Here is a 13,077-nt window from a genome sequence, read left to right on the forward strand (position 1 = left end):
TAATATGACATTCGTAGGGAGGCTTTACTTGACCTACTTTAAGAGGTAAATAAGTTTAACTTTAATAAGTTTACTGAAAATTCTTTCAGTTGAATAAAAATACAACGGCATAGTCAATTATTCGATCAATTGTGAGTTGTCCATAAAATAAATAAAACTGATAAATTTTTTTAGTGCTGATCGACTCATTTTCATGTAAGGATAGAACAGAAGTTGGTCTAATTTAATCAAATGTTTTTCATACAATTTGAATATTTAATTTGAAGACAATAATTGCTGTTTTTTAATGAGATAAAAATTAATATATGCGTAGTAGCAGTAGAGCTCCTTGTGAAAAAGTTCGTCCAGGGAAGTATTGCCACCTTACCTATTTCTGCCGCCAAGCTGTAATGAGAGCATTATTGTGTTCCGGTTTCGAAGGGTAGGGGTGCTGGTGAAATTACATACACATAATGGGACTTGTCAACTTATCTATAATCTCAATGAAATTTGTGGTTGTCCATGTGTGTGTCCATGGCACACGCGACACAGGGTTTCCCTAGTGCGGGGCCATGTTGAGTGTGTGCGTTATTATTATTATTAAAAAAACAATGATCTGTGGTTTCAAGGAAATTAGCAGAATTGGTTCCCTGTCCCCTTGTTCGATGCGCACGCGTTCCATCGCCTCTCGCCGTTGTAATGCACCATGTCGCATTTACTTCTATTTTATATGCAGTAAAACGCAGCTTTATTGCTCAGGCATCCCAACGCCGACGCAACGCATCGAGTAGCATCGCTCCCCGAAGTCTTCAGAACCCAGTAGTAGAAAGCTGAGATTCTGGAGGAGTTTGGGTGGCACGAGGGGGACCCTGCAACCGCCACACGCAAAATAGCCGCCTGGACGTCGAGTTGCGGACACCAGCCCGTTACACCACACCATACCATAGCATACCGCACATTTAATGTAACAATTAACCAGATTCATAAAAAAACCAAGTTATTGCATCGTTAGATGCCTTTTAAGCAGTTTATTGTTTGTGTAAAAATCAATTAAAATAAATTAATTTTTACCCGGTTGCGTCAGAAGGAGTGTTATGTTTTTCGAACGTATATATGATGTATGTTCATGCATTTCTATGTTCACTGTACAGCCTAAACGGCTTGATGGATTTTGATATATGAAGTGTCGTCAGTTCTAATCATTTTATTTACCTATATGTATTCGCACTTAATATGCAAGCGAATGCAACAATACAACCACCGCCTTACAGAAATTAAATCAGACGTGAACATTAATTGTGTAGCCGGAAGGTTTGTCACATAGGTGGCATTAGGCACAACTATAGCGGGTGCTATTTAAAAATTTTTAGCTTATTTCTTGTTTGCCGCCGAAGAAAGTTGGAGAAGTATCGCAGTATCTAGGTAAGTTAAATAATAATTGTATAGGTTGAATCACATAAGGGCGCATTTACTCGACACGAATTTCATCGCACTCACCCCACTCGGCTGCCGCGCGGTCGCCGAGCGTGCGTCTTAACTGTCATGGCGCTCTATAATGTTTAGCTTTTACGTTTTAACTTAAATGAGCGTCTCTGCCACGCGGGCGAGTTTGGCTTGATTTTGGTCTACGCGGCGGTCGCGCGGTTTTATTATTGAGGAATTTAACTGTTGTTGCCTAGTAAATAGAATTCAGATTCGCCATTAATGTACATGAAGACATGGTAACTGGGCGGTCGCCACGCGGTGTCCGCGCGAAAACTTTCGCCTCGTGTAACTGGGGCGTTATGGTGGCCAAGAGGAGCAAAAAGGCCAGTGAGGGAACCACTGACGTTGGCGATGGTCTGACGATATAGTCAGATTTGCGGGATCGCGCTGGATGTGAAAGGGCCACGATATTGACTATTGGCGCAATAAAGAAGAGGCCTATATCCAGCAGTGAGTTGATGTGGGCTGAATGTGATAACGATGATTGCGCGTAAGCATCAGGGTAGTGACGCGCCGCGTCATCGTCTTCGTACTGAGGCTGATGTTTCCCGTGTTTTTGGTATTGGAACGATTGGTGACAATAAATAAATCTTTATTTTTTTATAAACTAATTAATATTCTTATAATTATATCAGGAATAGAGCTTGTTTTACATACATATAAAATCATTAAAAAATATATTTTTACTCATTTGCTTTTGTTTTGTATTTTATGTAGTCAATGTAAAAGTTTGTTAAGTGAATGGTCTTTGTTTCGTGTACTTTCATGTGGTGGGGTGTGCCCATCTGTGCAAAGCTACTCATTATGAATCTCATTTTTCTGTGCCAGCTTATTTATCAATCTATATTAATTTATTTACATGCATTTTATTAACAATGAATATTCTTACGTTTACTTCTATTATATCACGGCATATTATAATCAATTTAACCCTTACAAATATTAACATATTGCACAGTATGTACAAGTATTACTTATATATATTTCACTTACATCAGAGTAACAGAGTTTATGTAATTCCTAACATGCTTAAAATGTAATCAATGGCTCCTAAAAATAAATTCATTCGATTGGGACTATATAACGCAGGCTCTTTGAATACAGGACAAGATGATTTTCTTGTTGCAATGAGTCGTTTCAACGCCGATATAGTCGCTATTAATGAAACATGGCTGAGGAATGGTCAGGAGGCGTGTACGCCTGCGCCGCGGGTTACAGACTGCGCTGTGCACCGCGGCCGAAGCATATGCGAGGTGGACGTGGTGGAGGGGTAGGGTTTTATGTAAAGGATGATGTTCGCGTTAGTTACCTCAAAAGTCCCAATGATTCTGTAGAGAAAATGTGGCTGACTACTAAAACTAATGGATACTCCTTAGTTATCGGCACTGCGTATAGGCCAAAGTGATTGAATGTTGATACATTTATAGACGCAATCACTGACTCGGTCTCCAGGTTTTCCCGTTATGACTATTTATTTCTTATGGGCGATTTTAATATTAATATGCTACATGAAAGAGATAGGGACACTATGAAGTTGAATCAGTTTCTGCGTTGTGTGGGTTTGAGACAGGTTGTATCTGAACCTACTCACTTCACTACAGTCTCGGAGACGCTAATTGACGTTGTGTGCACCAACTGTACCGTTCGTGAAGTCTTGGTCAGTAATATCACCGGATCACTCGGGCACTCAATGATAAATGTTACAATGACGTTAAAAAAGATTAGGATATCTGCTAAAGCTGTGACCTCGAGATCCCTGCAGAATATAAATTTAGACAGTTTTACTAGTGACCTTAACTCCATAGACTAGGAATCTGTGGGTGCTGAAGCAACTGTTGATGCAATGGTTGCCAAATTTAATATACTGCTCACGGAACTCTTTGACAGGCATGCTCCCTACAGAACTTTGCATATAAAAGAATCTAAGTCCCTGTCGTGGATAACTGACACGCTTAAATTTATGATGGATTTGCGCAACGAAGCTAGGGCGAAGAAAAAACATTCAAACTCAAATATGCGGTACTACAAGGACCTTAAAAGTTTAGTAGAAACTAGTATTTATTATGAAAAACGTGCTTATTTTAACCATTTTATTAATTCTAATGTAAAAGATAGTGTTAAGTTTTGGAAAAACTTAAAAACCAAAATTTTAATAGACCCGAGTAACACCTTCAAGTGAATACCTTCCCGACTGTTTCGGTGACCCTGATTTGATAAATGATCACATGTTGATATGGCTTTTCGTTTATAGAGAGGTAAATTTGAGACTTCTAGTTTTGGGGCTGGTTCCTTCACTCTTCAACCTGTTACGGAAATGGATGTTTCGAAATATATCTTGTCTGTCAAGTCAAATGCAATGGGGTGTGACAATATTAGCCGTGACATGATTATGTTGACGTTACCAAAGACCTTGTCGATAATCACTGCGATTGTGAATAGGTCCATTTTGACAGGTAGGGTTCCTAGACTGTGGAAGGAAGCATCGGTCACTCCACTGCCTAAGGTTGACAATCCCAGTGAACTAATAGATCTTAGGCCTATTAGTGTACTGCCTTTTCTTTCCAAAATTCTAGAAAAGGCAGTATATCATCAGCTTCTATGTCATGCAGACAAGAATAATATACTCCCTTCTCTTCAGTCGGGTTTCCGAAGGGGTCGTGACACGGTTACTGCTTTGCTGGACGTAACTGATAATATACTAGCGGCACAGGACGCTGGCCGTGGTACGATTCTCTCACTCTTGGCCTTTTCTCGAGCTTTTGATAGCATTGACGTTTCTCTTCTGCTATCAAAATTAGTCTATTACGGACTAGACCCACGGGCGGTTCAGTGGTTTAGTGATTACCTTAGTGACCGACGTCAGTCTGTAAGACTCAAGAAACGCAACTGCATTGATATGGTTTCCAATTTGCAGCCGGTTCATCGTGGTGTTCCACAGGGTTCGATACTAGGTCCTCTACTATTTATAATATACAGTGCTGATTTGGTCCAAGTAATAAAACATAGTAAATTCCATTTGTACGCGGATGATGTTCAGCTGTATATTTCTGAAGTGCCTGAGAGAATATCGGATTCATTACGGCTGCTCAATGAAGACCTAAATGCGATAGCTGAGTGGTCAGTCCGAAATGCACTAGTACTAAACCCTAATAAATCAAAGTTTATGGTGCTTGGATCAAAAGTTCAGATTAGGAAAATTTTAAACAAGTCACCAGTAGTTAGTATTTTAGGTCAAGTATTTCCTGGGTTCATGAAGCTAGAAATCTTGGTGTTCTGTTGGACAGCGAACTCCGTTACGAAAAACATTTAGAAAATGTTGTAAGAAGTTGCTTTTATAGACTGAAAATCTTGTATAAAATTAGGAATTTATTGTCCGAGGGAGTTAGATTCACTTTGTGCGAATCCCTGGTGCTGTCTCGTCTCAACTATGCAGACCTTGTTTATGGCCCTCGACTGTTATATAAAACAAGTCGCTTAATACAACGCATACAGAATGCATGTTGTAGATTTATTTTTGATGTTTCGCCTAGGAGTCATATAACGCCGTTTCTTAATAATGCATGTACATATACTCAACATGGAATCTCGCAGACAGTTACATCTTGCCTCTTTAATGTTTAATATCGCAAAATTCAAAAATCCAGATTATCTTTTTTCAAAATTACAATTTCCCCACTTTTATAAACGGTACGACCATATTCCTAGATCGTTACGTCCCCCGCTAAGCGTGCAGCGACATCGTACAGCAGCGTTCACCGGCAGTTTTCGCTACCACGCAACAAAGTGTTGGAATAATATTCCACCACCTTTAAGACTTATAAAATCTACACGCACCTTCAAGGAAAAGGTAAAGGAACTTCTTCTGGATAGTCAAAAAAAGGGTATTTCACAGAGCTTTGCTTAGGTGGCGAAAATTTGCTGCATATCATCATCATCAGCCTATTGCAGTCCAGTCCAGTCCTATTGCATGTATTGTGTATTAAAACCATGATTAACCCACTAACAATTTAATTTTCTTTTATATCTGTATTTCACTTGTTTTTCTTAATTTTTCTTTTATATATTGTACACTTACAATATATAATTTGAATTAAATCACTAATATTTTTAATTAATTTTTTAAACATTATATTTATATTATCTTCCTATTTATTTGGTTTCTATTCTAATTATTATTATATGTTTAAATATAACTAAATGGAAAAATGACGTCAGCGGGTTGATTATCGTATCTGCGATTACCTCTAGGTTATAGCTGAAAATCATCAGTTTGCTCTTGAGTAAACACCGACGCTGAGCTATGACTTTTTTGCACTGCTGCAGCACACGTACATAACTGGGTGTCTAACAGTGCTGCGACTCTGCTGTTTTTGTTTATTTTTTGTTTTGTTTTTTACGTACACATGAACTAACACTAACAAATAAACGTTTTATCTATCTATCTATCTATGATGATGGGTTGATTTATGAATAAAATTAAGTAATTCAATCGGAAAATAAAATTGTAATTCAAACTGGGACATATTAATTATATAGTTTCAATGGATACACTTGAATTATGTTAGAAGACCGTTTACAGTAAAGGCGGGGAGGTGCGGAATGACCCTCCTAAAATCATCGATGGTGCAGCAGAAACTGTAGCCTATATCGACGCGGTCAGGCTGCCAACGGATCCAGTCGAAGGCACTATTACCACGGCACCGGTCAGTGCAAAATTGCAGCGCACGCGCCTCGGCTAACGTATAGTAAGGGTTGTTGATGCTGATAAAGGCTGTGCCCAGGCGTCTAGTTGCATCATACGCCACCTGATTAACAAAGTTATAAATGCATTACTAAGAGCATCTTGGGTGCTAGTGTATAAACTGAACATCTTTCCTAAATCGTCATTTCCTGAAATTCTTCAACTTTTTCAAAAAGTTTAAATTTAAAGCTTTGTCTTCTGTACTTTTATCTGATATGCAGGCATCCTAATAAAGTTTGCTTTGGTATAAGTATGGTAATGATTAATACATTAATTACCTTATAAAAGTACAGAGGCACTGGAACCTGGTTATTGGTGTGCAAATAGATGTCAACGAATTGATTTTGTGCATTGCGAAGTTGAGTCACACCAAATGTTCCTGTGTAAATCGTAGTGTGGTACCCAGCAGCTCCAATGCGAGCACGTAGGTTCTGTAAAAAAATTTAGTTGCTGAAGTTCTTGATTAAGCAAGTCTTGTTTTTTTTATAGTATTATTATTAGTAATGCAATTTTTTTTTAACGTACCTTATTTCGCATACGTAATTTGATTCACGAATGTTCGCCGATAATAAATTCAAGCAGCAAGATTTTGTCTGGACCGATCGAGTAGCCTATCCGAGTCTCGAAAACGGATGGTTCCCGAGCGAGCAAACTATATTCACATCTACAATCGGAAACAGACTTCGGCAACCTTAGGGTTCTCGACCCAACCACAGGTACAAAAACCCTGGAGGTTCCACATAGCTCTTAATTAGGTTCTACATTTCTTATTTTGAGTAACAGTAGCTTACCTGCTCTAGCCAGTTCCAGTTACCAGCGTTAAAGGGTTGCCATTGAGGAGCAGCGTTGATGAAATAAAATGAGGCGCGTTGACCCGTAGCGAAGACGAAATCACTTTTAGCAGAAAGATGACCACGAGATAAGAATTGTGTGCTCGTAACGTAAGTGTTTCTGCCAGTCAGCTGAGCTATTCTTTGATTTTGGTGATTCTGAGTATAAAGATTGTTGATATCCACTCCGGGGAAAAAGCTGCCCGCTAAAAAAAGGTTGAGCAGGTTGGTTGAGATACATAAGATATCCGCTTTCTTGATTAGGTACAAGACGTACATAATATATAAGTATACATACCAATACTTTTTATAAGTGTATGGGAGAAGGTGGGTAGATTAAAGGTGGGTACGAGTTTGTCGTGCAAAATATTTGAAGCACTACCATCATTGAAATATATCTGTACATATTTTAGTACCTACATAATCTTATATTATTTGGAACGTGTACTTACGGAGAAAACTGGGTCGATCAACATTAGTTTGATGTACAGCGTGTTGAGGAGTCTGCGGATACCATACATATATAACTTCTAACCGGCGCTGGTCAAAGCATGACCAATATAACGGGTAGAAAACACCTTGGACGATGAAACCAACTCTGCAATAATTAAATAACTATTATAAAAAAAAACTAAGTGACGGGACGAACAACTCGTGCGCCTGGCGAAAAGCGACACGCCTGTTCATAACAGCTGCAGAACCATTCAGAGCTTTAAATCGCAAAGATCTGAGGGGCACTCTCAGCGCCCGTCACCCTGAGACATAAGATGACAAGTCCCATGTGCCCGTAATTTCACCAGCACCCTTATCCTTTAAAACGAGAACGCAGTAATGCTCACACTACTGCTTGGCGATATAAATTGGTAAGGTGGCAATACTTCCCTGGACGAACTATTTCACAAGGAGCTCTATTGCTACTACCTAAATGTATATGAATATATGAATATTAGTGAAATTAAAATCAAGAAGTTTCCAGAAACTATGACTTCTGATTAAACCCAGTAAACATTTTATGATCTTATTATAAAATAGTTCCTACGAAAAAACAATTTTAATCTTGCTATCTCATTAATGAATCGTGGCTAAGTGGCTAATTGCCTTTCTATCGAACTTAATTGGGTATAATGGGCAAGGCTAACCTCAATCTAGCCACTTTACACAAGTATGAATTAAATACTGTTTAATAAATTCCTCTACATCTTTTTGTCTGAAATTTCAACAGAAATGCATTCCTTGTCTGAATGTAAAAAGTAGGTAAAAAAATAAAATCATAAATTCTTGTTACTAGCTGCCAAATTTGGAACTAACAATGACAAGATGGCCCCGGCGCCGGCGCCCTTACTAAATTGCATTGGAGAGCATGAAGCTTAAATGCGGCGCTCTTTTGTTAGGCCGTAATACATTATCCATTAGCCGCTTTGCAAACGTGTCCAGTAAACCGACAAAGCGGTGTTTAACACGGCGTATTTTACAAACTGGGTTCTTATATACATATATGTCGATAAGTTATAATATAAAATTCTATATAACGGATGCCGGTCACCGTAATCACATTACGAAATGATAATAATTATGTAGAAGGCAGGCACTTAGTCTTTTTTCATTATATTATTTAATTGGCGTCCATTTCGTTTAGCATATGGACTTCAATTAAGTAAACGATCATAAAAACAATCAAAAGTACTTAAATATTTGCTAGAGTATTTAAGTATAAAATATAATGTCTCGGTCTGCATTTGAGTTCGCTAAGAGTTTTCGTAAAACCATCCATCAATAAAATTATCATCCCCTTTTATATTTATCTGGTTAAATTTATATGAGAACATTATGAAAAGTCTCACAAATTTCGAATTCGGTTCTATAGCTACTGGATCTTAATCAAATATAAGTTATAAGCATATCTTACTGAATAACCAAATTATTGTTCCAGCATCTGGACGAAGTTCCCTGAGCTTCATGAAAAGCGTTATTGTTGCAGGTAAGCCCTCCAAAGGCGCTGTTTCCTCTCAGCCAAGTCGCTTGGACCAGGTTGTTGCTCACACACGATACTGTCTATAGAATTTTAAAGGTATTTTTCAATGTTGTGTACTCGTGTGTGTGTTTCATTGTGTTTTTTCATATTTATTGGTTTATTTTACTAATGAAAGATCCGAAGTTCTTTTTTTAAAATTAGCCTCTTCTAGTTAGGGGAACCTTCGATGTGCATGTTTCACGGTAGTCTATAATCTGTCTTTTTTGAAGATGGAGTAAAATGACATTTACAGGGTTGCCAGTTTTCATAAAATTTCAAATAGGTATGCAGTTATTGTCGACAGCTTTATCGATAGATTGTGGAAGAAGATAAAATTTTGCCAAAAAATGACTATATTGTGAATTTTAATACGACGTTCTAATGATTACTAATTGCGTTATTGCCTACTTTATTCTTATTTTGACAGTTGGTCATACTATTAGTATCGATAGCAATTTTCATTCACATACAATTTAACAAGAATAACCGGATTTGATTGTCTATATTGAATTAAAATGAAAAACTTTAAAACATATCTCCTCTTTGTATTTTCCATAAACATAGTTCTAAATAAAGTGTATGTATGTATTAATTTACAAAAATTGACAATTTAAATAAACTCGTGCTCGGTAATTGGATGAATAATGAATCGAGGATGATTCCAATGAAGCAAGTTCGGCTATTTATTCCATAAGAATGACTAATGTTCAGTGGATAGTCGATAGAATATTTATCGACTGCAATCACTAGTTGCTCGCAAGCGGGCAACACTTTTGCGCAACGAACTGTCATTTTTCTACGTCTTCAAGAAAATCACATACTTATTCGAATTAATAATGGGGTAACCTATTTGGCTATTGCACTCAGGACAGCCTACACAGGTCACCCAGTACGAGAGGCAAGATCACATGCTCTAATTATGAGGATGCTTCAGAGTTATCTCTGAAGTTTAATTTTACGAAAATGTACATTTTTAAGAATTATCGTGAAATTAATAAAACGAATAAACGCGTGGTATTTATGTGGTCCTTATGAGCAACCTTCTGTCAGAAAATAAGTAAGGGCACCTACTCGTTAACTGCAATTATAAATCGGGTTAAATTCGTCTGTGGGGTTTCGAAAACGTTCGAGATCGGCAGAGTACCCAATATGCACTACTTTGTGAAAAATAAAGAAAGACATGTTAGAATTGCAATTTTCTTGTCTCTGTAGATGGTTTTAGGATTAGAATTTAATTAACACTTAAGCTACTTACACCAACGGCTAAGGTGGAAGCGATGTTAGGGTGTTGTATTTGACGATTTGAGCCCGTACACGCGATAGTGACTTGCTGGCCCGTGTTGAGAAGGATTTGTCCAGAGTTGCCATTAGGACTGAGGTAGGCACTATTGCTGATGAAAACTGGCTGCGGCTGACCGAGATCACCATTGACTCTAATTGTGCATCCTTGAATCAAATTGTTAACTTCCTCATAATCACAAAAATATGATGATTTAATTATAAGAGAGTGCAGGCGAAATTAAAATGTTGTACCGCTGCGAGCTACTGCAGACACACTAATATTTCTCTTTAAATATTCGTATTCTAGCCAACCATCAAGATAATCTTCGAAATCATCTTCATTGAGGACAAAGGCTAGTTCCCCAGGTTCTGGCAACGGCTTTGCACCTGATGCTGCCGTAGCCAGCGCAGCGAAGATAACCACCACAAATAAACGCATCACACTGCTCTTACACTCTGGGCACAATGACGACAGACATCCAAAGGAAATTTATTTATATGCAAAATTTTTATTACCTATTAAGGTTTATCTTTTGCAAAGATTAGGTTAGGCTTAGCCAGAAATACTCTTATGAAGATTCCACGATTTATACACCTGCGGTTTAACTGATATCGAAGTCGATCCATCAATTGAGCTTAAGATAGGAAACAAAAGACTAATGTCTTGATTAAAGTTTGTTTATTTTAATGAGAAGTCCGTCGACTTGTAATATGGTGTAAATAGATTTCCGGAAGCCGCCAACTTCACAGAAGGAGCTGTGTCCTGTGTCAATGCAATGGTTAAAAAGCCTCGTCAGCATTGTCGCGGCGCCCCATCAGTGCAGAACGTAAGAGTGCGCATGTCTATTAGTATATATTAAATACAAATTTTCCGGATTTGTTGCTCCCGAAAGTATGTGTATATTTGAATAAGTGGTTCAGCTATAGTTGCAAAATTGTGTTCACGTCAAGCTAATGTAATTCTGCGATTTAGAGGTCACGCTAGCCCCTATTAGGAACAGGTTAAACTAAGATCACACTTTTGACAGGAAAGGCTGTATGGGATATTCCGCGTCCTTCTTGCAATAATTTCAACAGAAACCTGAGTAGTAGAAACAAAGAACAAATTCAAATTCATTTATAGACTTGATACACAGGTCACAAAAGTGTGTTATTGTTTTGTTTTTAACTTATTTTTCAACAACAAAAAATTACAGTGTTACTATTACATCTGTTACTCTTTGATCAATTCTTACCTACTGCAATCCCTTGAACAGGTTTATACGTAGGTAGCTTCAGTCGTCGTCTTACACAGGTTTATGCGCTTTTACTTTATACAGGTTCAAAATCTGCAATAGGTTTCGTAAATAAGACAGTCAGAAAGAAACTGTATAATCGTACTTGATTTTTAAAAGTTTCATTAAATATTTCTAATAAGACTATTACTAGTAAAGTTTGATAACTGTTGAATTTGAGCTGTTTTGTATTGTTTTGCATTTCCTGGAGGTATGACACATGAAGGAACACGTACGCCAAGAGCACATCAAGCTTGACACTTTGTACTTTGGACCGTTCTTATCGTAAGCAGCATAGAGTTGGATTTAAGTCTTAAGTGTCAAGCTTGACGTGCTCTTGACCCTGTACTTACGTATGAGGGAGTACATTATATTTAATAACATACATGTTAAATTAATGAAAAGAAACAATATGAATGACGGTAACGTCATTCGTATTGTTTGTGTAGGAATACACTAAATCACAGTAAAACTAAAATTAAAAACTCGGTGCGTAAAAACTGTCATTCAGTTTCTACAACTTCATCATTTAAAAAATACTCGTACAAAACGTATCAAGTTCAATTAACATCGGTTAAAAAAACTACAGACCTCTAAACAAGGCACATTACACACTAACTTATCCTCGTTTGTTTTTACCTACTCTTCACACCAGAAGCGCATCACCTTCTGCCATTTTAGTATTAAATGTAATATACTTATAACATGTATGAATTTCGTAAATACTCTCATTTCAATTTTGGTGTTGTTTTGTTAATTATTATTACTAATCTTGATGTTGGTTTGTTCTTTCCAAAAATATAGCACTATAAATGTTCGAGGACTTAGATCTGATTTTGAAAGCAATGACTCTGATATTTGTGTGATTAACGTTTATCATTATACATTTATATGTCAGAACCGTCATGGTTTAGAACTGAATCTTCAGACATCACTTGCCCAGATTTAGGGATCGTGCAATGCGATTACGTTTAATAGTACACACTAGTTTTACTTCCTAGTATTTAGTAGTATTTAAGCTATTGTACCTTTCCTGTAGGTATATTATCAAACTGAATAAATTATTATTATTAATAACAATTTCGAATTAACTTCACGGAAATGTAAAGAAAATTTAGTAAAATGGCTCGAAACAATCAATTATAATGACACAGAAGCTCTTCTGCAGCATATTTATTAGCTTATAGGCGACACGATTTATATATAAAAGCACGTTAGAACAATTAATAATTATTTCCATACACAGTTATCATACACTACAGCCGCACGCGCGCACACACACACACACACACACACCACACATTCCCAAAACACACACACATACATTTAGGTTAAGGTAGGTAAATGGCAACTATTCTTAAGTTTTCTTGATTTTTGTTTGTGTACATACTCTATAGCATAAGGATGCATGAGTTAAGGAAGAGCGGGACCTCCTGACACAGGTATTTATTTACTTAATAGGATGGTCCCTACCTT

The 13,077-nt window shown here is 37.3% G+C and overlaps 1 protein-coding gene across 1 annotated transcript; it reads right to left on the reverse strand.

The window, feature by feature from the left end:
* Positions 1 to 5,954: 5,954 nt before the first annotated feature.
* LOC113235140 lies at positions 5,955 to 10,791 on the reverse strand. Its single transcript, XM_026470734.1, has 7 exons — positions 10,580 to 10,791; positions 10,302 to 10,492; positions 8,942 to 9,087; positions 7,488 to 7,633; positions 6,997 to 7,241; positions 6,484 to 6,636; positions 5,955 to 6,269 (listed from the first exon to the last, which is right to left on the reverse strand). The coding sequence occupies exons 1-7, from the start codon at positions 10,764 to 10,766 to the stop codon at positions 6,021 to 6,023; spliced, it is 1,317 nt and encodes a 438-aa protein (XP_026326519.1). The 5' UTR covers positions 10,767 to 10,791; the 3' UTR covers positions 5,955 to 6,020.
* Positions 10,792 to 13,077: the final 2,286 nt, after the last annotated feature.

This window comes from Hyposmocoma kahamanoa, unplaced genomic scaffold, assembly GCF_003589595.1.
Source record: "Hyposmocoma kahamanoa isolate Upper Pololo Valley unplaced genomic scaffold, ASM358959v1 87, whole genome shotgun sequence".
NCBI classification, from domain to species: domain Eukaryota; kingdom Metazoa; phylum Arthropoda; class Insecta; order Lepidoptera; family Cosmopterigidae; genus Hyposmocoma; species Hyposmocoma kahamanoa.